This window comes from Sus scrofa, chromosome 3 (genome assembly GCF_000003025.6).
Source record: "Sus scrofa isolate TJ Tabasco breed Duroc chromosome 3, Sscrofa11.1, whole genome shotgun sequence".
Lineage (NCBI taxonomy): Eukaryota > Metazoa > Chordata > Mammalia > Artiodactyla > Suidae > Sus > Sus scrofa.
In genome coordinates, this window is record NC_010445.4 from 1,794,784 (window position 1) to 1,816,128 (window position 21,345).

Genomic DNA, 21,345 nt, shown 5'->3' on the forward strand with positions numbered 1-21,345 from the left:
TCCCCAGCCCTCCCCTTCTGGGAAAGCCAGTGGCGGGAAGGGAGCCTTTGCCAAGTGGTCAGCTCCTGACCTGGGGAGTGGCAGGTCCCCAGGCCCAGCCATGGCTCTGTCCTGTTCCCCTGTATTCTCACTTCTCCTCTCTGTTCCTTCTCCTGTGTTCCCCCCCCGTCCCTTGGCCTGGCCTCCGTGCTGTCCCCGGGCTGTGCCAGGCCTGCTCCTACCGCAGGGCCTTTGCTCCAGCTGTTTTCTTGTCTGCAATGTACTCCCCCAGACGTCGGCATTGCGCCCCCACTTCACTCGAATGTCCCCTTCGCTGTGAGGCCGCAGGCCCTGCCCTGCCCTCCTCGGCACCAGCTCTGTTTTCCCTGCAGCCCCGTCCCTTCCAACATGCCTCCAGGAGCACAGGGTCCTCGTCCACTCTGGAATGCCAGCTGCAGGAGGGCAGGGACCCAGCACCACGGCTGGCCCCTGGCGAGGGCGGGGGCGGGGGGATGCTCTGCATAAAAGGAGGGGGAGCTCTCAGCTCAGAGAGGGCGCCCGAGCCCCAAGGACGCACAGCATCAGGAGGTAGATGGTCCCAAGTCTGGGCTGGTCTGACTTCACGCTAGAGGTCCCCGCTGTCCCAGCTGCCTCCTGGGCCCAGAATCTCTCATCAGAGACCACCTCTCCCCCCTGCAGCACCCTCTGTCCCCAGGAGACGGAGTCCCAGGGTCCTGAAATTTTAGGATTCAGTTAGCCTGGCCGCCAGTCCCATGCTGGGCTCCCATGGCACCTCTCCTGCCGAGCTTCTGCTTGCATGCATCCAGCAACGGGGATCTCACCACCTGGGCGGTGCAGGTGGGATAAAGTGAGTTCGTGCACAGATGTGCTCCAGGGAGCAGGGAAGCTCAGCTTGGCTGCCCCTCGCGGGGGCTTCTGGGGCACATGGGTGACCAGTCGCTGGCTGGGCCCTGGATGAGTGGCTATGAGCAAGGATCCAGGCCTGATGTGTCCAGAGCGTCCCCTGAGACTCCCCGCCTCCCTCCTTCCTCGCTGTTCCAAAGCCAGGCCTCTGCTAATGCCCTCTGGCGCTCACGACAATCACGTGAGGCAGGAAGGCCTGGCTCCATTTTACAGCTGAAACCACTGAGTCTTAGGCAGACAGGGCTGGAGATGGCTGCGGGGAGACAGAGCCTGACTTCTGACCCTGAGGCTTCTCCCCAGCGCATGTGGCAAAGGGTGACAGGCCAGCCTCACGGCCTCTGGCTGAGGGACCTCATGCTGAGCCGGCTCTCTGAGACGCTCCGTGTACTGACTGTGAGGTGGGTGCGACTGGGGCCCAGGTCCTCCTCCCACAACCACCCCCCCCCCGGGCTCTCAGCTCCCAGGGCTGTGGGACTGACAGGGGCCGGGGAGGCTGCCTCCCCAGATTCCTGCCCAGTATAAAGTTGGGGTCCGTCCATAGGAGGCCCAGGTCATGCTGGGGTGAGGGGACAGCCATGCAGAGATGGGGTGAGGGTGCCGGCTGGGCAGGACCCCGAGAAGACGGGCCACAGCGAGGGAGGCTGAGGCTCAGAAGATGCGCTTGTCGAGAGGTGCGGTGAGATAGTCCGGCTGGGGGAGCTGTGGGGGCCTTACAAGCCTCCGGCCGAGGTGGGAGCCGCCCTGCCTCAGTTTCCCCATCTGTCCCAGAGACAGAGGAGGGAAAACCGCCCCCCCCCCATCCGGACGGGAGTGTGGGGCCCAGGGCAAAGGAGGGAAGAGGAAGGGGGCCAGGCTGGGAGCGTCTCTGGAGCGTGTGGGCGAGAGCCAGATTCCGGAACCCCCGCGGGACTGAGGAAGAGCTGGCTTTGTAGCGCCACTGGCTGTGCTGTGGGGGCTGTGGCTGTCCCCACCCCGCACTTCCTGCCCCCCACTCCCCCTGGAGGCTGCAGACAGGTCATGAGGGTCGGGCCCCTCCTGCTCTGCAGGAGCTGCCATCACAGCCCGGAAGGATGAGGGGGGCCACACGGCAAGAGCCGTGCCTGTCCACAGGGGGGCTGAGCGGAGGTCCCAGCAGAGCGCCCTGTGGGTCGCGTGCGCCCTGGGCTGCCTCCCTGCTCTGGGCAGGACAGCCTCGGGGCAGGGGCAGCTCACTTAGGGGCCAACACCAGCTTCAGTGGCCTCTGCCCACCCCTGCCAAGTCCCATCCAGCACCAGCAGCAGCCCTCGCCCACAGCCACCCTGGACCCTGGCACTCTTGGAGGGTGCCTGGATCTGCTGCTGTGTGGGCGCCCGCGGCCTGGAGCGGGGCTGGACTGCGAGTCGGAGCAGGCCCGGCCACCTGGAAGCTGGCCCAGCTTCGTGCCTGCAGGGGCCCCAGGCCCACACCCGCCAGCCCTGCCTTCCTCCCCTGCCCTGACCCCGGGCCCAGCCCCCAGCGGCGTGGACCACCCAGCAGCTCCCTGGCACCCACCAAAACCAGGTCGAGAGGGTCTGCCTTCTCTGGCCTCAGTCCCCAGTCCCAGAGGGTCCCCAGCAGAGGCCGCGGTCTCTGGAGCGAGGCAGGTTTGGGTTCACCCTCCTGCCCCAAGTTGACAAAGGAACCCGAACATACCCCCGGCCCAGCCTAGCGATGCCGAAGTGACCAAGACAAGCTCAGGCTCGGAGGCTCGCAGAGCAGCAGGGCCTGCCTGACCGTGGCCACGGCCACGATGGCCACGGCCTCTCACCTCCCTCCCCGTGTACCAGGCCCACGCGGGGCCGCTCTCACTGTCCTCCCAACACTCTCTGGAGCAGGCTTCCTCATTGCTCCCATTTTAGAGCTGAAAAAACCACGGCACAGAGAGGTTGAGTGGCTCACCTGAGGTCACCCAGCTAACAGCAGAGCCCGGCCCTAGACCCTGGTGGGGTGGCTCCAGAGGCAGATAAGCTGGGTGCCCTGGAGCCAAGCTTCTAGCCCCGTCTCATCTTCCATTTTCCCAGCCCCCCTGGCTTGAGGTAAGGTCCTGCTGGCCAAACCCAGGCACAGCAGGAAGGACAAGGGGCAGGTGGGCCGTCCTGAACACGGGTTCGGACGGCTCTCAGGCCGTGGGACCCCCGCCCCGTGCTGAGCGTCCCTCGCAGACGCATCAGAATGCTGACCCTCCAGGAAGAACCAAAGGGCTGAGGAGTGCAGCCTCCTTAGCCAGGGAGATTTCCAGCCTTCAGTCCGGCCATCTGCAGCCAGCAGCCTGCCCGCTGGCCTGAGCCGGTGGACACCACACGGGCCTCACCCCCACAAGCAGAGCAGGCTGGGTGGGGGCAGGCACGACGGCATGTGCTGCACCCTGGGGGGCAGCATGGAGGTCGTGGGAAGGGGCAGCAAGGGAGGTCCCTGTGGACACACCTGGGCGCCCAGCCTCCTGTGGGACCCAAAGATGGCATCAGAGCCGGCCCAGCCCACCAGAAGCCAGACGGCCGCCCCTCCCGCCCTCCGTCCTCGGTGTCCCTGCGGAGGGACCCTCCCTCTGGCTCCACAGAGGCGAGGGTGGGAAGAGACAGAGGAACCGGCTGTGCGGGACACCTGAGCCCGCTGACCAGGCCTCCCAGGGGGCGGCCGCCTGGGGGCTGGGAGGCTGAGCCGGGGCTGGTTCCCACCGCCTGCCCCCAGAGGGCCTGGGAGGAAGCAGGTCAGCAGGTGGCGGCCAGCTGGGGCCTAGGCTTGCCTCGACCCGCTTCTGCCGGGCAGGGGCAACTGGGCCAGGCCCTTCCTGGCCTCAGTTTCTGTATTGTGACTCGGGATGCAGTCCTTCCCCTGCCGGGTCCCTGGAGCAAAGCAGAGGTGCAGACCCTAACCCCAGGGTACACACGGGCTCACGGGAGACACCGTGGAACTCCCAGCTCTGCCGCAGCAGGGCCAGAGCTCGGAGCCAAGGAAGCTGCCTCTGGCATGGGGGCCCACAGACCCGGCCGCAGTCCCGGCTGGGTGAGCTCAGAGCCCAGCATCCGCTGAGCTGGAAGAGCGGCTGGACCTGTGTCTTGGCACAGCGATTACAGTGGAAGGCGCCTTCCGCCGTGGAGCAGTCACGGGGGGCAGGCCCTGGGTCTCACTGGCCTGGGGCCTGGCCACTCGCCCGGCGCTCATGCCCAGACCTGAGGCTGAGAGAGAAACGTCCTGCTACTGAGAGGCCTGGCAGAGCCCCGGCCCTTAAGGGGTTGTTGGCCCATCAGCCTGTGCCCCCCCGTCTTTAGGCTGGGCAGCTGCCCAGGCCCCCCAGAACCAGCCAGGGGCAGAGGGGTAAGGCGCCTGTCTGTCCACCTATCCCGGCAGAGGTGGGGACCACAGGCCGCATTCCCAGTGGGCAGGCCTGGTGCTGCCTGCTCTCCAAGCCGCCACCCCCGCCTCCATCAACTGGGCTCTCTGCCCCTCCTAAGTCAAAAGGCGCCCTCCTTGGCCCCGAGGGACCCTGGCGTGACAGTGAGGAGATGCAGCCTCCTGGTCCTTGGCATTTAAGGGTGAGCTGGGCTGAATGGTGGCCAGAAGATAGGTCCAAGCGAACCGCAGAACCCATGAAGAGAGCCTTATTCGGAGAAAGGGGCTTTGCAGATGAAGTTACAGGAAGGACCTTGGGACGAGGTCATCCTGGACTTAGTGGGTCCTAAATCAGTGACCTGAGTCCTTCAAAGAAGAAAGGACACAGAAACACAGAAGAAAGCGCGTGTGCCAACAGAGGCAGAGAGTGGGAACCTCAAGGACCGGGCGGTCACCAGAAGCTTGGTGGGAGCCGACCCGGGAGGAGCCCCAGTCAGAGTCCCCGCTGAGCCTCTAGAGGAAGCCCCTCTGCCCGGCTTGATCTTGGACCTGTGGCCTCCAGAGCTGGGAGACAGTAAATACCTGTTTTTAAGCCAGGCTCCTGGTCCTTTGTTACAGCATCCCTAGGACGCTGCTATGGGAGGAAGGGGGTCTGAAAAGACTCATCTCCCAGAACCCCAGTAGGCAGCGGGTAGGGTCAGAGGCCCGGGGCACTGCTTGGGTGAACGCTCCCCTGGCACCTCCCGTGGACCCGAGGGGCTGCTCCGCAGATGGTTTTCAGCTCATTGGTCCAGGTGAGCCGTGGGAGCATCTGGGGTCAGCCGTCCAGGGAGGGTTGGTGGCTGCCGCAGTCGCAAGTGCCCTGGACTGGGAGCTGGGCTCCCCAGGGTCCAGCACATGCTTCCAGAGCTGGCTGCGTGCCCCTAAACAAATCCTGCCCATCTCGGGGTCCCCAACCCCTCCTTAGGGCCGCAAGAACTTGGGGACTGTGTCTACCAGGTCCCCGGGTCTCAGGGAAGCAGCCATTCAACCCAGGAGGTGCCGGGGGCTGCTCAGAGGGCCGAGTGGCACCCCGCCCCTCAAGTCCTGCACGCAGGCCCACGGGGCAGATGGAGGGGGCTCGGTGCCCAAGTCGTCCTGGGGACGAGGCCGCTGGGGCAACAGTGGAGGGAGGTCAGGGAAGGCTGGACGGTGGAAGAAACGGTCAAGGATTAGGATGAGCTCTGGGGGAAGCTGACTCAGCCTCCAGGAGCCCCGCTTCTCCAGGCAGCGCCTTCCTGATGGGGGCCAACCTTCCGTCCCACGTTGTCGCCACCAGCCGGACAGGAAGCACGTGGCGCAGGCCACACCTCAGCCCTGGCCCCCGCCCAGCACTCTGGCCTGGCCTCGGCCCGCCACCTTGGCCTGGCCACCTCTCTGGGGAACAAGGCTGAGGCCGGCCTGACCCGCCTCCCCCTTCCCAAGTCTCCAGCTGCAAGGGAGGAAGGAGCCGGCTCAAGCTGCGGGGGCCAGCTCCGGGTGTGTGTGTGTGTGTGTGTGTGTGCGGCGACACATGTGTCCTCCTGTACAGCCACACGCTGCCCGCTGGCACCTGCGGGCCTGGAGCCGCCATGCCCCCAGCACGGCCAGTGCCCATGGGCTCATCCGCACGTGCGAAGGCGTGCACACATCTGCACAGACGCACTCCGTCTGGGGCACTCGGAGGGGCACAGCTGCGCCTCTCTTTGCCAAACCGTGCACGACGCCCCCGGAAAGCGGGTCCTCGGGACCACAGCTGGGGCAGGTTGACGGTGATGGAGGTGGGGCGGGTTCGGCCCCGCAGCTGAGGCAGCTCACGCATTTCCACCTTCAGGGAGGAGCAAACGCAAGGCCTGGCAGTCAGGGCCTAAAGTTGTCTGCCTGTGGTCCCCTGCTTCCTCATCCCTCCCGCTGCCCTGTGCAGGGGTGGGGCCCTGGAGCCTCGGGCCCACAGGACCCTAGCATTTCCTGGGGTGCAGGAGACGCGAGCCCACAGATGCTCAGCGGGGACTCACCTGGTGACTTTGTTGGCTGAGGATGGGCCTTGCAGTCGGGGAGGGGGCTGGCGGAGAACATTGCCAAGAGGGTCGGAAGAGGCTGAAGGAAGCCTCGGGAGAGGCAGGGGGGCTGGGGGCCGTGCCACAGCTGCCATGCACATCTGCACAGGTTGACCTCTGACCAAGGATAAACGCCTGAAACCCAGCCCAGGCCCTGCTCACCAGGCGGCAAAGGCGGAGCACCTTTTCCCACGCAATGGCCCTGGGAGGCAGGTAAGAAGCCTGGCAGGGTTCTGAGGACCCAGTGAGTGGGCATCTCAGCCCGCATGGCCGGGGTCCCTGCTTCCCCAAGACCCCACGTTGTCTCAGGGCTGTGTGTGCTTGTGTCCACGGGCCTGCCTGCGCTCTTACTCTGGAGGGGACCCATCTGCCCCTCAGCCAGGGCTCCCATGGGCAGGGAAGCGCATCACTGTCTGGCCCAGGATGCTGCGGTTCCCATGCTGTCACAATGGCCACACAACAGGGCGCCCCCGGGGATGGAACCTAATCTCAGCCTATTGAAGACCTGAAAACTGTGGCCCCTGCCCTGAGCCAGCAGACGGCCCCGCCTGGGACACCTGATCCACCACCGCCCTCGCCTCAAAGGGGGACACTGTCCCCCCAGGGTCCCCTCCCCACCGGCATAGACAGAAAAACTGGGTCGCTGGGATAGAGTGACAGCAATGGCAGACAGGGAAGAGACGGGGCTTGGGGGGACCCGGCAGGCACAGCCAGCCTCTGAGGACACTCTGGCCTGGCCCAAAGAAGGTCTGCCTTGGGGCAGCCAGCTCTCCCAGGGCAGGGGTCTGGCCCAGGTCTCCAAGGAGGGGCTCAAGTTTAGGGTGCAGCTGAGAGAAAGCACCTGCCCAAGACCCCAAGAAGGGTGGGGACAGAACCAAGACCAAGGACTTCCCTCCCCCCACCCAGAGGGGCACCCCAGGCCATGCTGCAGGCTGGGGTGTGGGGACTGGGGCTGGGCACAGGCTCCGGCCCGCCAGCCCCCGCCCCTCCTGGAGCACCCAGCCAGCAAGTAACTGCTCCTCAGCCTGGGTGTGTCCGACTCCGATGCAGCTTCCTGGCCGGGACAGAGCTAACCGGGGGCAGCCAGGGAGACTCAGGCCTAGCCACGAGCCCCTCTTGGACCAGCGTCCTGGACCGTCACTGCTCTGAGTGCCTCGCCCTCCCGCTGCCCTGTGCAGGGGTGGGGCCCTGGAGCCTCGGGCCCACAGGACCCTAGCATTTCCTGGGGTGCAGGAGACACGAGCCCACAGATGCTTATGCTCGGGGTGGCTGGAGATGCATGCCAACTGCTGTGTGATGCCTGGGGCCTCTGTCTTCCCACCTGTGAAATGGGACCTGGCCCTTCAGACTCTTCTAGCTCTTGGCCCATCCCACAAACGCAGCTCTCTTGGGTTGTCACCACTGTCAGGCACTTTCTGCTTCCTCGTCAGCTAGAGGGAACTCAGGACAGACGAGAAGGCGGTGAACCTGGCCGCCTGCCCCCAAGGAGGAGGCAGCTGAGCAGGGAGGCTGAGCCGGGGTTGGGGAGACACAGGCTCTGGCGGGGAGGCAGGATGAAGACGGGTTGGCTGAGCCCTGGGGTGTGTCGGGAGCAGGGAGAGGACGATGTTGAGAGGCTGGCAGGCAGGAATGGCAGGGGCAGGCCAGCCCTCCCAAGAGGACAGTGAATGGGGAGCCAAGGAGGGTGTCAGACTGTCACCCCACTTCTAGGTTTCAGGGGCCAACGTGGTGCCCATCCAAGACCACACTGCCTGCTCCTCATTCTACTCCACGTCCGGGCCAGACCTCAAGCATCTGGGCATGGAACTGGCCCGGCATTTTCATCTACCTCCCACCCCAGGCAGCCAGGGAAACTGTGGGCCCTCCCGGAGAGGCGTGTGGGCTCTGCAGCGTGGTCCAGAGGGTGCCCTCAGCCCTGCCCACTGAACCTTGGTCCACCCGACCGGGGTGCTTGAGAGGAGACAGGGCTACGGGGCCTTTGCAGGGCTGACATGGCTGCCTCCAGAATGTCCCCAGAGGTTGCCCGTGGGCGACCTGCAGGCCTGCCCCTTCCTGTCGGTGGCAGTGGGGAGATGGATGACGTGGGCAGTGGTTGCTTGGCAAACCTTCATGGTCACGGCAGCCGTGCTGAGCCCAGGGCAGATCCTCCCTCTCAGCGCGTGCCCTCGGGAGGGGGCGGACAGGAGGGCACCCGCAGCCGCTGGGGCCCTGCTTCTCTGCTCGGAGGAAGGTGCTGGTGGACAGAACCCCACCCACGGGTGTTCTAGACCTGGGCTGGGGGCACCCGGGGCCGACACCCCCACCTCCCACCGTGGATCGCAGGCCAGCTCACTTCCCTCTCTGAGCCTCAGCTTCCTCATTTGCAAAATGAGACCGGGAGACACGCCCTGCTAAGCCTGTGACCCTGTAGCCCCTCCCCCCCTCCACTTTCCTGCCCCCCCCCCACTGCCCCTGCCTCTGCCTCCAGCCCTCCCTGCGGTTGGCAGACTGGACTGAGATGCCCTCTCTTCAAAGGCCTGGCTGCCATCAAGTGGCACAGCCTAGAGGCTGTGGGAGAGGGTGGAAGCCCTGGCCTCTGAGGGCGGGCTCTGTGGAAGCCCCCAGCATGCGGCCAGGAGTGGGGGCCCCAGGAGCTAAACCTGGCAGACACATCGGCAGGCAGTTCCGTCTGCTGCTTCTGTCAATATGAGCCTTCCTGTTTTGGAGATTAAACCTCGGCTGAGCAAACAGCTTTCAAGGCGGCCCCTCCCTGCCACCTCCCCATCCCCAGCCTGTCCTGAGCCCAGAACCACCTGGAGGCTGGGGGGATGGGGGCAGGGCCAGGAGAAGCCCCCTTCCCCTCACCAAACCCTGCACTGCACCCTGGCCAGCCCCCCAGCCCTGCCCCAGCCCCACTGACCCCTGGCGAGGCCTCTGCCGGAAGCCCCCTGTGTAATCCTTCCGCTCGGGGCGGGTGCACTGTCCCGGTGGCCCTGCCTGCTGCATCCTCTGCCCTTGTGTGACCTCCCCCAGGAAAGGGGACGCAAGCCACTCCTCGAGGCCTCGCTGCCAGGCACATGCCCGCTGGGTACCGACCCCAGGCATGGCAAAGAGCCACCCCCGAGCGCTCCACGGAGGACCCAGCCCAGAGAGACCCGTCATGACAGATTTTTCCCTCAGCCTCTTGACACTCTTTGGGGCCTGTCTTGTCCATCCTAGGATGTCTAGCAGCATTCCTCCTGGTTCTACTGGCGAGATCCACTAGCACCCCCTGAGCCCACAGGTGTGACAACCCCCACCCTGGCTGAGAACCATCAGCGAGCCCTGCAGGCAGTGCACAGGCTGGGAAGCCAGCCGGGCTTGCAGAGGGACGACAGAGCCTCAGGGGCTGGGGCCAGACAGCCCCTGCCCTGCCCTACCCCTTCTCACCACCTCCTAGCAACCCAGCGCTGCCCTCTGCCCAAAACCCTCCCCAGCCTCAGCTTTACTGCTGGCAGAGCCTCCGAGGGAAGGGAGGACTGAGCACAAAGGCCGAGCTGGCCCCCGGCTGCCTCCAGCTCCCTCCCTCTCTGGCCACAAGGACACAAGGCCCAGAGGGACAGACAGACATATAGGGAGGACCAGGGTTAACTCCTGATATCTGGCCTTAATGGCAGCTGCTTCTCTTCCATCTTCAAAGCACCCTGGGCCAGAGTTCCTTCTGTGATGCAATGGGATTGGCAGCGTCTCTGGAGCGGGTTCAATCCCCGGCCCCACACCGAGGGTGAAGGATAAGGCGCAGCTACAGCATAGGTTGCAACTGTGGCTCAGATCAGTTCTGATCCCTGGCCCAGAAACTCCATATGCCGTGGGGCAGCCAAAAATAAAATAAAATATGTTAATATAATAAAGCAACCTGGACCACCCCCTTCCCTGCTCGCACACCATCTGTGGCTCCCCAGTGCCTCCCTCTCCCACCCAGGGGAACAGGTTTCCTTTCCTGGAAGCCCCTCCTGAAGCCTTGTACCGCTGGCCCTGGCACAGGTGGATTCCTCTTGCCCAGGCTCCTGGCACCCTTGGGCTTGACCCGCCTTCCAGCCCCTCCCACCCCCTGCCTACTTGTGGATGTGGGGTAAATCCTCCCCACGGGACGGTGAGCTGCCTGGAGGCAGGGGCTGTGTCTGAGTCACCTCCTACGCTGCACTGGAGCCAGAGCCAGGGATGCCGCTGGGTGGGTGGGAGTGTCAGTGGACAGACAGGTGAACAGATGCGACCCATGGCGGCAGCTTTCTCCCTGTGGGTGCAAGTGTCCCTCCTGGGCACAGAACCTCCCCCACCCTCTCTTCCAGGGCAGCTAGGAATACCCAGGGACGCCACGTCCCGTCCCCCCCATGAGTAGGGAGAAGACAGTGCTATCCGGGTCCCAGAGGAGGGGCCCGAGATCAGGGAGATACAGACCAGCTCAGGGTCACGCAGGAAGCTGGTCTTCCTTTAAGCCAAGTCTCGGACGCCTGCTACCTCCATTCGGCCCAGAGCTGCCTCGTCGGGGATCTGGTCCCTTCGACATGGGCACGGGGTCATGACTGGGGCAAGGGACTGTCCCTGGAGCCTGGCAGGCACCAGCACCGTCATGCCCCACCCCTGGCCCCGCACAAACTAGCCATTCTTGGCAAGACAAAGGCGGGCTGGGGCGGAGTGGATCTGGTGTCTCTCTGGTGGGCGTCTGGCCTCTGCAGGACGTCGGTAATGGGTTCTGGTGGGGGGGCTCTGCCACTGGGGGCTGCAAATCAGATTAGCTCTGTCCAGTCCCACGACCAAGGTGGCCCCAGCATAGCCACCAGGAGGAAACCCAGCTGCCAGCGCTAGGCCTGCCGCCCTCCCTGTGCGCACAAACCCTGGTCCCAAGGCTGAGACCCCCCGACCTTCCTGTGGGGTCAAGGGCATGTCTCTTCCCCTCTGCGGACCCCCATGTCCCACCTGTAAGACCCATAGTTTGAATGGTACCCCGGGGGGTGGGGAATGCTCCTGTTTCCCAGAGCAGGACAGGCATGTGGCCTATGGCCACTTTTATGGGGCCAACCCTGCCCTCAGGCCCCACCGCCAGCGCCAGCTCTGAGTTCAGCGGGCAGTCCTGCCGGGCCTTCTTGCCCTGGGACCATGTTCCCCTGGCTGGGAGGGCCTGGGGGGAAGGATTGTTCTCACGAGCCTCTGTATGTCTGCCTGATCACATCCATCCATCCATCCATCCGTCCGTCCGTCTGTCCCCTTCCTCCTCTGGTCAACCAGGGATAATGGAGCACCTACTTTGTGCCAGGCTCTGATGAGAAGTGAAGCATCACTTCTGCCCTCACGGAGCCCCCAGGCTACTGGGGAGGTAGGCAGGGCGAGGGGCAGTTACACCCTTAGGTGGGCAGTACCAGACCAGGGGGAACCCTAGGGGCTTGGGGAGGACTTCCTGGGAAAGGCAGCACTTGGCTGGCCTTGAAGGGGGCTCTCTGAAGCCTTGCTCAGCCACCCAGGCAAAGTCGGCCTGGCCACTCTGACCGCACCAGGCCCAAGGGTTCAGGCCACAGGGCCAGGCCCTCAGGGTCCACAGTGCGGGGCTTTGCGTCTGCAGAGTTCCAGCCCCCAGTGGATCCAGGGTGGCCTGATCCCTGCTGTAGGGTCGAGGGAGCTCCTGAGACTCATGGAGAGAAGGGCACTGGCCCAAGACCACACAGAGCACGGGCCAGGGGTGAGGGGTTCTGGCGGAGCAGAGGCAGGTGGACGGGGCTGGGGGCTCCTTTGCAGCTGTGGGCTGTCTGTTCTCACAAGCAGCGTCCCCCTGGCAGCAGTAAAACGGAAATCAGCTGCCACGGAGCCCGTGCATCCAGCATCTAAGCCAACCCCTCTCCATTCCCTCCCCTCCCTCCTGCCAGCGCTGACTCTTCATCCAGAAGCTTCTGGGCTGGACCCTCTCCGGGCCACTGTGGCCATGCCACCCCCTGCCTCTGAGCGAGCCCACAGCACCTTGACGTCTGGGGCTCCTCTGCTGCCACTTCTCCTCCTAGGACGATCCAATGGCAGCCTTGAGGACGGACCTTCTCAGCTCTGTGTCCGACAGGGCAGTGTGAGGCCCCTGCCTGGCTCCACCTTCCTGCCACCACCTCGTGGAACTGGGGACAGTGCCTTCCTCCCCTCGCTGGGCTCTGCTGCCGGGTTGGAGGAGGCTGTTCCCGGGACACTGAGCAGAACTGCCTCGGATGACTGCCCTCGAGTTAATGGGTCACCCATTATGTTTCCTGGATCTTGCAGGAAAGAGACACCCAGGGGAGGCCCCAGGAGCCCATGGGGAAGGGGACTGCTAGAACCCGCTTCTCCATTTGCAGAAGGCCCCAGGTGATGGGTACACAACACCGCCTCTGAGCCTGACGGGGGAGGCAGAGCCGAGCCCCAGGGGCCTCACTGGTCACGCGGGCCCCTGTCCTCCGCCGTCTCCACCCAAGCCTCGCTGGGCAGCTCTCAAGTCATTCTATCACCCAGCTCCCCTCGGTGGTGGGTGGAGGGGCCATGCTGAGAGGAGGTCGGCTGCCCAGGAGGCGCCCAGACCCCTGGCCCTGAGCACGAGGCCCTCATCACTCATGAGCAGCTTATAAGATGGGTCCTCGCGTCCTGAGTGGGGAAACTGAGGCTCAGAGGAGGAATACCCCAGGTCCAAGGTCATGAAGCTGAGAAGTGGCCCCTCTGGGATTAGACAGCAAGCAGTCTTTCTCCAGAAGCTCCCAGCCTGGGTCTACACTCCCGTGCCCGTGTCTGGGGAGGGCCCTGGCACAGCCTCTCGCCCATCCCAATTCCCAAGGACCCTAAGGCCCCAGGGGGCTTCCTGGCAACCGGGTCAGCCCTCCCCACCCACCTCCTTCTCCCGGGCCCAGCACCCCCTGCTCCCACCCCACAGCTGTTTGGCCCAGTAGGTCCCCTGAAGGGGCCTTTGGGTCTAGGGTGAGGGCAGGGGAGGGGAGCATCTCAGGCTGGAGCCGAGCCTGGGGAGGGGGCGGGGGCGGCTGGGCCAGCCACCCTTCTCCAGTTTTCAGACCTCAAGGAGTCACCACGAAATTCCATTCTCCTGACAGCAAAGAAATTGAATCACTCTTGCCAAAGCCCACGGCCCCACAAGAATGCTGCAAAGCTTTGTCCTGCTGTTCCCAGACAGGCAGCTGCACCCAGACCCCCCCACTCCCACCAAGCCTGGCCTCAGAGAGGTGGTACAGACACTCCCTGCCGCATCTAGGCCACGCCCCTGCCAGGCTGAGCCCCAGCCCCTCTGTATAGTGGCTCCTCCCCCTCGCTCCCCGAGTACCATGCAGCAGAGCTTCCTGAGCCCCGACTTGCATTCTGTACAGTGGGCACGTCACTGCCGCTTCCTGGTGTATCAACAGTGCAGCAGCCAGGGCTAGGCAGCACCAGCTGGAAAAAGCAGGGAAGCTCTGGGGCGCAGGGCAGGGAGTCCTGCCCCCTGGGTGGGGGCCATGGAAGGGTGGGTTCGCAGGACCTCCAGGTGGGACTGCGGGGTGACGTGGCTGCACGCTGCTGTTCCTCCTGCCTCTTGCAGGATGCTCAGCACCTAGTGGGTATCATGGAATGTCGGTGCCAGTGACAGAATCCCAGGGACAGAGCACAGCTCGTGCAATGAGTCAGGGCTTGACAGTTTGGGGGCTGTTAGAGCATGGGGAGGCATTGCAGGGAACAGCAAGAAACAGAGCCGGAACCAAGTTGGGAGGTACGTCAGGCCAGGACTTGAACTCACAGGTGACGGGGAACCACAAAGATTTCGATCTGCGTGTGTGCGTGTGCAGGGGGTGTGGGGGTGTGATGAGCTGCGTGGAGAATGCGTACAGCAGATAGATTGGGGACTGGGAGACCAGGGTGGAGGCTGCTCGAGAGGTCCAGGTCCAGCAGGAGCGCAAGGTGATTGACAGTGTGTCTGCAGCAGCAGGGACGCGGGTTCAATCCCCAGCCGGCACCGTGGGCTAAGGCTCCAGCGCTGGTCCAGGCCTGGGAACTAGAATGCCTCAGCCGGATGGAAAAAAAAAAAAAAAAGGTCCAGGATAGAGGAGGGTCTCTCTCAAAACAGCCCAGACCCGGGATAGATAAGAGTTGGTGGTGGGTGAGGGACACGCGGGCACAGAGACCTTTCAGATGAGAGGCTGGAGCTGACCGTCTGCCAGCCTTCAGGTCCATTTCTCCCCTGCCCACCCCCACCCCTTCAGCTGACTAAAGGCTCCCAGGCTGGGCTCTGGCTGATGGGGGAGGGGTTTATGGCAGGAGGTGACTCTATGGGAGTCTTGTCACTTGGACCCAGTAGCACCATCTGCTCTGGCATCTGCCTGCCTGAGGTGGTGCCTGCTAATTACCTCGGAGGCGGGTACAGGAAGAGGCCTGGGAACTCTCACTCCCCAACGCCCCATCAGAGGGGCAGGGGCCCGAAGAACAAATGGGCCAGGCCCCCTGGGCGCAAGTCTGGAAACTGGACCAGACATTCACACAGTAAATCTTTATAGAGCACCTACTGTGTTCCCGTTCTTCAGCGGTGGACATTCAGGTGGAGGGAGCGGGACCACGAAAGGGGAGCTGCTGGGAAGCCCACGGCCACCGGGCCGAGTGAGCCATAAGCGGGGGACTGGTTAAGCCACGGTGGTCGCTGGGAGGCTGCTTAGGAGGGATGGGGAGGAGCTGAGGAGGGAAGGGAAGGGGACGAGGAGCAGCCAAGCGGAGAGCCACCCCTAGCTGCGCTTCCGGAAGCGGCTGCAGGCAGGGGCTAAGACTTGAATTTCTCGGCATGGGGCCCTTGGCCACTTCCTCGCCCCTCACCCTCAACCTGAGCAGCCGGCACGCATTCCTGTCGCCCCAGCTCGTGCGGTGGGCCGGCCCGGCCCGTGGGAAGGGCTGGGGGCCGGGGGCCGCCGTGTGCCGGGGAGGCGGGGCGGGGCACAGCTGGGCCACATCTGGCCCGAGCGGAGAAGGACCAAATGGGACAGAAGGCCGCCTTTCATCCCGCGCGACGAGGGGCGCTATCGGTTTCTTCTCACCCTGGGCGCCCAAGGATTTCTGGGGACCAGGCCCCCGCCCACCCCCCCGACGTGGGGCCGTGACGAGGAAATTAGCTCGAGGCCTAGGGAGGGAATTTATAAGGTGCTTTCTCCCTGGAACCTCGTGCTCAGGTGACTAAGTTCCTTCTCGATATTAATAACAGCTGCTCTGCACCGAGAGCGCAGGTCTCCGCAGGTGCAGACCCTGTTACCTGGAGCGCGCTGCTCTACGCAGGTGCAGACCCTGTGACTTGGCTGGCACCGTCCCTGTGGTAGGAAGCTGGGTTTGGGGAGGGGAAGTGCACAGCGAGGAAGTAAGGACGGCCCCCGCGCGTCGATTGAGCCCTAAGTCCCTGTCCCAGAATCCCAGTCACAGCGCCGAGGGCGCGCCCCTCTGCCAGCCAGAAGCCCAGTACGGCTCCAGCCGGCGCTCGGGTTTCCCCTTCAGAGTCACTGGGGCGGGGCAGGCCCAAATCCCCACGCCCCCCGGCGGCCTGCTGGGGGCGATCCAGGCGGGGCCCGGCGTGCACGTGCGCACAGGGGGCGGGAGCCCACGGCGCCCGCCCTGCAGTTCCCAGACCCCAGCTGCGGCCCCACGTGGGCGCTGCCGGGCGTCGGGGGGTAACCCGGTGAGGCCCCGCCCCAGGGTCCGGGAGCCAGTGAACTCGCGCAGAGGGCGGGGCCTAAGGCCATCCCCCGCCCTCAGGGGGCGGAGCCACCCCGGGAGGTTTAAGAGCCCGGGGCGAGGGCAGTTCCCTGCTGTCGGTGCCGCTGGACGCTAGGTCCTCTACGCTGGTGTGCGGGGTAGGGCGCTCCGCGCGGCCGCCACCCCACCATGCTCAAGCGCTGCGGCCGACGCCTGCTGCTGGCGCTGGCGGGCGCGCTGCTCGCCTGCCTGCTGGTGCTCACGGCCGACCCGCCGCCGCCCCCGGTACCCGCTGAGCGCGGTCGGCGCGCGCTGCGGAGCCTGGCGGGCCCTTCGGGGGCGGCCCCGGCGACCGGGCTGGAGGCGGCGGCTGCGCCAGCGCTAGTCCGCGAGGTGCACAGTCTGTCCGAGTACTTCAGCCTGCTGACCCGCGCTCGTCGAGACGCGGGCTCACCGCCCGGGGGCGTCCACCGCCCTGCCGACGGCCTTCCTCGGCCCCTGGAGCCACTCGCGCCGCACGACGTCTTCATCGCGGTCAAGACCACCAAGAAGTTTCACCGCGCGCGTCTCGACCTGCTGCTGGAGACATGGATCTCCCGCCACAAGGAGATGGTGAGCCCCCGAGGCCTGGGCAGGTGGGCAGGGGACGAGGTGCCCTCTTGTCCAGCTGGTGGCAGCATCCTGTGGGCACCAGGCTGCATCTCTGTCCAGCCACTGGAACTGTGTGGGGGCCAGTGATGCCAGTCCATCCACCTACAGCCTAGTTTGCCTGGTGTGGCCACTCTCCCCATACAGTTGTGGAAGTGGAGTGGGTATCTGGTCCCCCCACCCCAACTTCCAGGGCCCTGAGTGGCCTGCACGGACCCTACCCCAGGCACCAGTTGCTGGGGCTGGTGCACTGTGGTGCTTCTTGCTCCTCAAACATTGGAATGCATTTATAGGGAATTACACTCCCCAAACCTCCCAAAGCAGATTCTGCATGGGGCATCCACCCAGGACCCAAAACAGGACTCAGCCAGGCCAGGAGATCCTGACTGTTTAGGTTAGGTCCCCGGAGCACAGGGCCAGTCCCGTCCCCCATGGGATGGGGACAAGTCATTATTGACGGTATTCCGGAGTTGGGGGGTGGGCATGGGTGGGCCCTGGGGAGTACATCTCAAGAGAAAGAAAGGTTTCTGGGTTGGGGGGCCCTCTCTCCACAGCGCAGAAGTCTCTAGAGCCTGGAACCTTTTGCACATCCTAGTCAAGCATCAACTTCCTACACACACATAATAAAGACACACCCCACTTTGAAAATCGCCCTCTGGCTGCAGCAGGACGGTTGGGTTGGGGCAGGACCAGGGCAGAGTGTGAGCCCTGCTTGGGGAGGGGTGGGGGTGAGGGGAACATCCCTGAGCTGGGAGATTCAAGGGACCAGCTGGGCATTTGGGGTGAGGGCGAAGGACCCTTCACTGGGGTGAGGGCTTGGAGAATACCCCACCCCTCTTCCTCTTTGTTTACACCCCTGAGGTCTGGGGATCTTCTGGCCTGGCTGAGCCCTCTTTGGGGGCAGGGCTCTGGTGAGGTCATGATGGGGACCGAGGGGCAGGATCCTATCTGGTCCAAGCGTGGGGAGGGGGCCCTGGAAACCCCGTGGCAGCCTCCCGGGAACACAGCGTCCCTTTCCCAGGGGCTCAGCAGGCTGGTGGGAGGGGGCCGCGGGGGCCGAGGGTTTTGTTTGGCTGCCGGGGCCGTTAGGATTCCCAGCGCCGGGCGGCTCTCACGCCGGCCGCTTGGGCAAGGTAACAAAGCCCCTTTCTCCAGTGGAGAAAGGCGTCCGGCCTCTTGTGTGCAGCTATGTGCTCCATGGGAACCGCCGCCGGCGTGCTGGCCACTCAGGTTGCCTGGCGATGAGGGCCTGTGCCCCCCCCCATGTCCCCGAGTCACAGCACTTGTGGGGCACAGTCACTGAGCCAGGCACCACCCCCTAGAACTCTGCCTCCCTGCTGTGTGACCTTTGCCAGTGTTCAGCCCCCTCTGGGCTGCCATCAGCTCTGAGCACCTCTCTTTTTGAACCCTGGAGGCTTTGTCCAGCAAAGGGGATATGGTCAGTGGGGCTCAGGTGGTCTCAGTCAAGCTAGGTGACCGTGGGCAAGACCTGGGGCCTCTCTGACCCTCAGTCTCCTCCGAGACTCTGAAATGGGGCAAGCATTGCCCTGCCAATAGGGGGTTGGCAAAGAGGACTAGCAAAACCTGGAGATGTGGGGAGTGAGCCAGGGGGCACTCTCAGTCAGAGCGGGGACCATCACGTCCCTGGACCCTGAGCTCCCCAGTGAAGGGCCACTCACGTGTCCTTCTTGCCAGCCGACCCCACCCAGGAGAGGCGGAGTCTGTCCCTGTCCCTGATGGTTGATCAGTTCATGTGTCACCGCAAGCAAGAGCCCCTCTTAGAGTGTATGGGGGCAGGGGTCCTTGAAACTGTTTCAGCGGAGGGTCCTTCTTTCCCAACCTTGTGCAGTGATTCAGAGCCAGTCTAATGGGGGGGACTCAAGGAAGTCAGGGCTGCAGCGGGGGAAACCCAGAGAGGCTGTGCGAGCTGAAAGTGGGCATCTGACCCACGTCGGGGAAGGGGGGACTTCCTGGAGGAGGTGCCATTTGAGCTAGACTGAGAATAGAAAATGCCCAGAAAGGGCAATTGGGCATCTCGAGCACAAGCCTGGTGGGGGGGGGAGGCGGTGTGTGCAAGAAGCTTCCAGCAACTGGAGTGACTTGGGTGGGGGGCGGTCAGCAGAGGCCGGACCATGACAGGCCTTGAAGTTCTAGGATGAGGGGCTGGGCTTTGGCCCACACGTTCCTCCCCCATCCCTCCCAGCAGTGGGCCAGGCTGCCGCGGCTGCCACCACAGCGGCCACAATAGTTGGGGGAGAGCTTGGCATCCTGTGTTTCTTTGAATCGCAGCTCCAGGAACAATGCTGCTTCCTGTGGGTGTCCCCCGCCCGTCCTCAGGCAGCCCTGCTGCCCTCGCTGCCCCGCTCTTCCTCCTCCAGCCCTGTCATCGTCAGGGAAGTGGGGAGGGCGGGATGGGGGGGTGGTCTTGGTCCCTGGAGGGCACGGCTGGGGTGGACTGGTACCAGCTCCGTCTCAGGGTGTGCCTTTCAGGGCCTCAGTTTCCCCACTTGTGCACTTGGCGGTTAACCTGTCCTCCTCCCAGGGCTGTTAGATGAAAGAAGGGGGCACCTGTGAGCCCTGGTTACCCCGTTGCACAGGGGGGAAACTGAGGCCTGAGCAGCCGGGGAGGCCCACGGCAGGCAGCCCATCCCCTCCTCTCCTGGTTGCTCTGCCGTGGGGAGACAGGAGGCCCGGCACCCTCACACCCCCGCAGCCCCACGCCTCCGCCTCCTAGTGCTGCTCTCTGAACAAAGGTGACTTTAATCTCCGTAGCCTGGGGCTGGGTTTTTAGGACACCACCAAAGCGCGGGAGAACAGGCCTCGCTTGATCTCATTAAGAAAGCATTTTCCTTTTAATCCAGTGGCGGCAACAGGGCGTCTGCACGGGCCGGCCTCAGCCTCCCACGGCATTCCTGGGCTGAGGTGCTGGGGAGCAGGTGGGGGCTGGATGCGAGTCTGTGCGTGCGGGCCGCCCTGGGGTGTCTGCTCTGGAAGGAGAGGGTGCATGTGCCGAAAGGGTGAGGAAGGAGTCTGCCACCCGCTTAGCTCTGTCTGGGCTCACCCGGCTTGTTGCCTCTGCCCAGCGTGTGCCCAGGTGTGGGGTCCGGCCAGGCAAGGAGCTGGGGCTGCCAGTCGAGAGCGGCCCCCAGGTCCCCGGGTGTGTAATGTGTGCCAGGCCTGCACATGCTGGATCTAACCTTGGACCTTTTTGTTCCCAGAAGGAGACCGAGCCCTGGTGGGCGAGGAGGTGGGGGGTCTCCTTCGGCCTGTGCTCAGAGCACCCTCTCCCGGGCCCCTGGCTTTGCACTCAGCCACGCCTGGGTGCACGGGGTGGCACGCGCTGGGCGGGCCGGGCAGAGGAAGGAACATTCCTCCCCGTGTGCCGACGGGCCCAGGCGGGCGCCGGCAGCTCCGGGCCCCTCCTCGTTGCCCCCCCACCGCCCGCCCGCTTCCGCGGAGCGATCCTGGCAGAGGTAGCCCTGTGCTGGCACAGGTGGAGCCTTGATGTGGCCTTGAGGGAGGCCGGTCTGCGCGCCCGAGTTTCCTTGCCTGAGCAGCGGGCGGGGCGTTGGGGGCGCCGATCCCTGCACTGGAGCAGGTGCGGTTTCCTGCCTCGACCTTGCTGACCGTTGGAGTCTCGTTAGAACCCTGGAGGATGCTTTGGCTCAGTGAAAGTGACCGGCTCTGCTGGCTGGTCACACGGCCAGGGTGCGGGGGGCCTCAGCTTGAGGGCCCAGCCCGGGGGACTCTGCAGGCTGTGGCTGCACCTCTGCCCGCCGGACCTTGCGCCCAGCCCGGCCCAGTTAACCAGGCCAGCTGTATGGTAATGTGCTGCGCGGCCACTCCCGCTTAACGCGGCCGAGTTCCCCTGCCTCGCGCGGCCCAGGACAAAGCTGGCGGACAATGCCTGGTGATTCACCCTCCCTCCGGGCCCTTTGTCCGCCAGGGCTTGGCAGCCGCCCAGCAAAAGCCTTTGTCCCCGACTGATTGAGACTTGGCTTCCCAAAGCCAACCTCCTCCGCCTGTCCCCCCACCGCCCTCTGCCCCTCCCAGAGGCCGGCCACTGTGTCAATAAGGGTGTGTGCCCCGCCAGGTGCGTGGGGCGGGCGGGGAGCCGGTTACCTGGCGGGTGGGCGGGGCGCCCCACCTGGCTCGTGCCGGCACAGCTGCCAGGTGACCTTGGGCCCAGCTGCCCAGGTGGAGAGGGGGTTCTTCCTGAGCCCCTGGCCCATGTCTCCTCAGGCTGGGCACTCGAGCCCCATGCTGCCCGTGGGGAAATTGAGGCTCAGAGAAGGGTGGGGCATGGGCGCCACGGAGGGTCCTGTGAAGCCGCAGGGTGCCCAGCCCTGGACCCCACGGTGACTGCCTGTTCAAGGCCGTATTTCTCCCTGCAGACGTTCATTTTCACCGACGGGGAAGACGAAGCCCTGGCCAAGCGCACGGGTGAGCCCTGCGTGTGGGGAGGGAGGGGGGCTCCACCTCCTGGAAACCCTCCCCTCTGGAGAGGTCACCGAGGCCACGGGCCTGGGAGGGCAGTTTACTCAACGGGTTTGCTCATGGCCCCGCCCCCCCACTCGCCCCCCACCCAATTTTCATGCAAATGAGGCCCTTTCAGCTCGGGCCCTTTGAGCTGCTGTGGCGGCAACAGGTGGCTGGTGCTGGGAAAAGCTGCCTGAATGGGCGGGGGCGGGGCGGGGCGGG

At 64.8% G+C, this 21,345-nt stretch overlaps 1 protein-coding gene across 7 annotated transcripts in view; it reads left to right on the top strand.

Moving 5' to 3' along the window:
• The window catches only part of LFNG (LFNG O-fucosylpeptide 3-beta-N-acetylglucosaminyltransferase), a 98,383-nt gene that overhangs the window by 73,740 nt on the left and 3,298 nt on the right, over positions 1–21,345 (top strand). For 3 of the 7 annotated variants that reach the window (XM_021085998.1, XM_021086000.1, XM_021086001.1), the window contains 3 exons: positions 6,437–6,540; positions 12,204–16,608; positions 21,039–21,087. In XM_021085998.1, the coding sequence (XP_020941657.1) occupies positions 16,186–16,608; positions 21,039–21,087 (472 nt within the window). In that variant the 5' untranslated portion in view covers positions 6,437–6,540; positions 12,204–16,185. Of the gene's footprint in view, positions 1–6,135; positions 6,289–6,436; positions 16,609–21,038; positions 21,088–21,345 lie in introns of those variants that run through there. The other 4 variants (XM_021085997.1, XM_021085994.1, XM_021085999.1 and 1 more) reach the window with 3 other exon arrangements.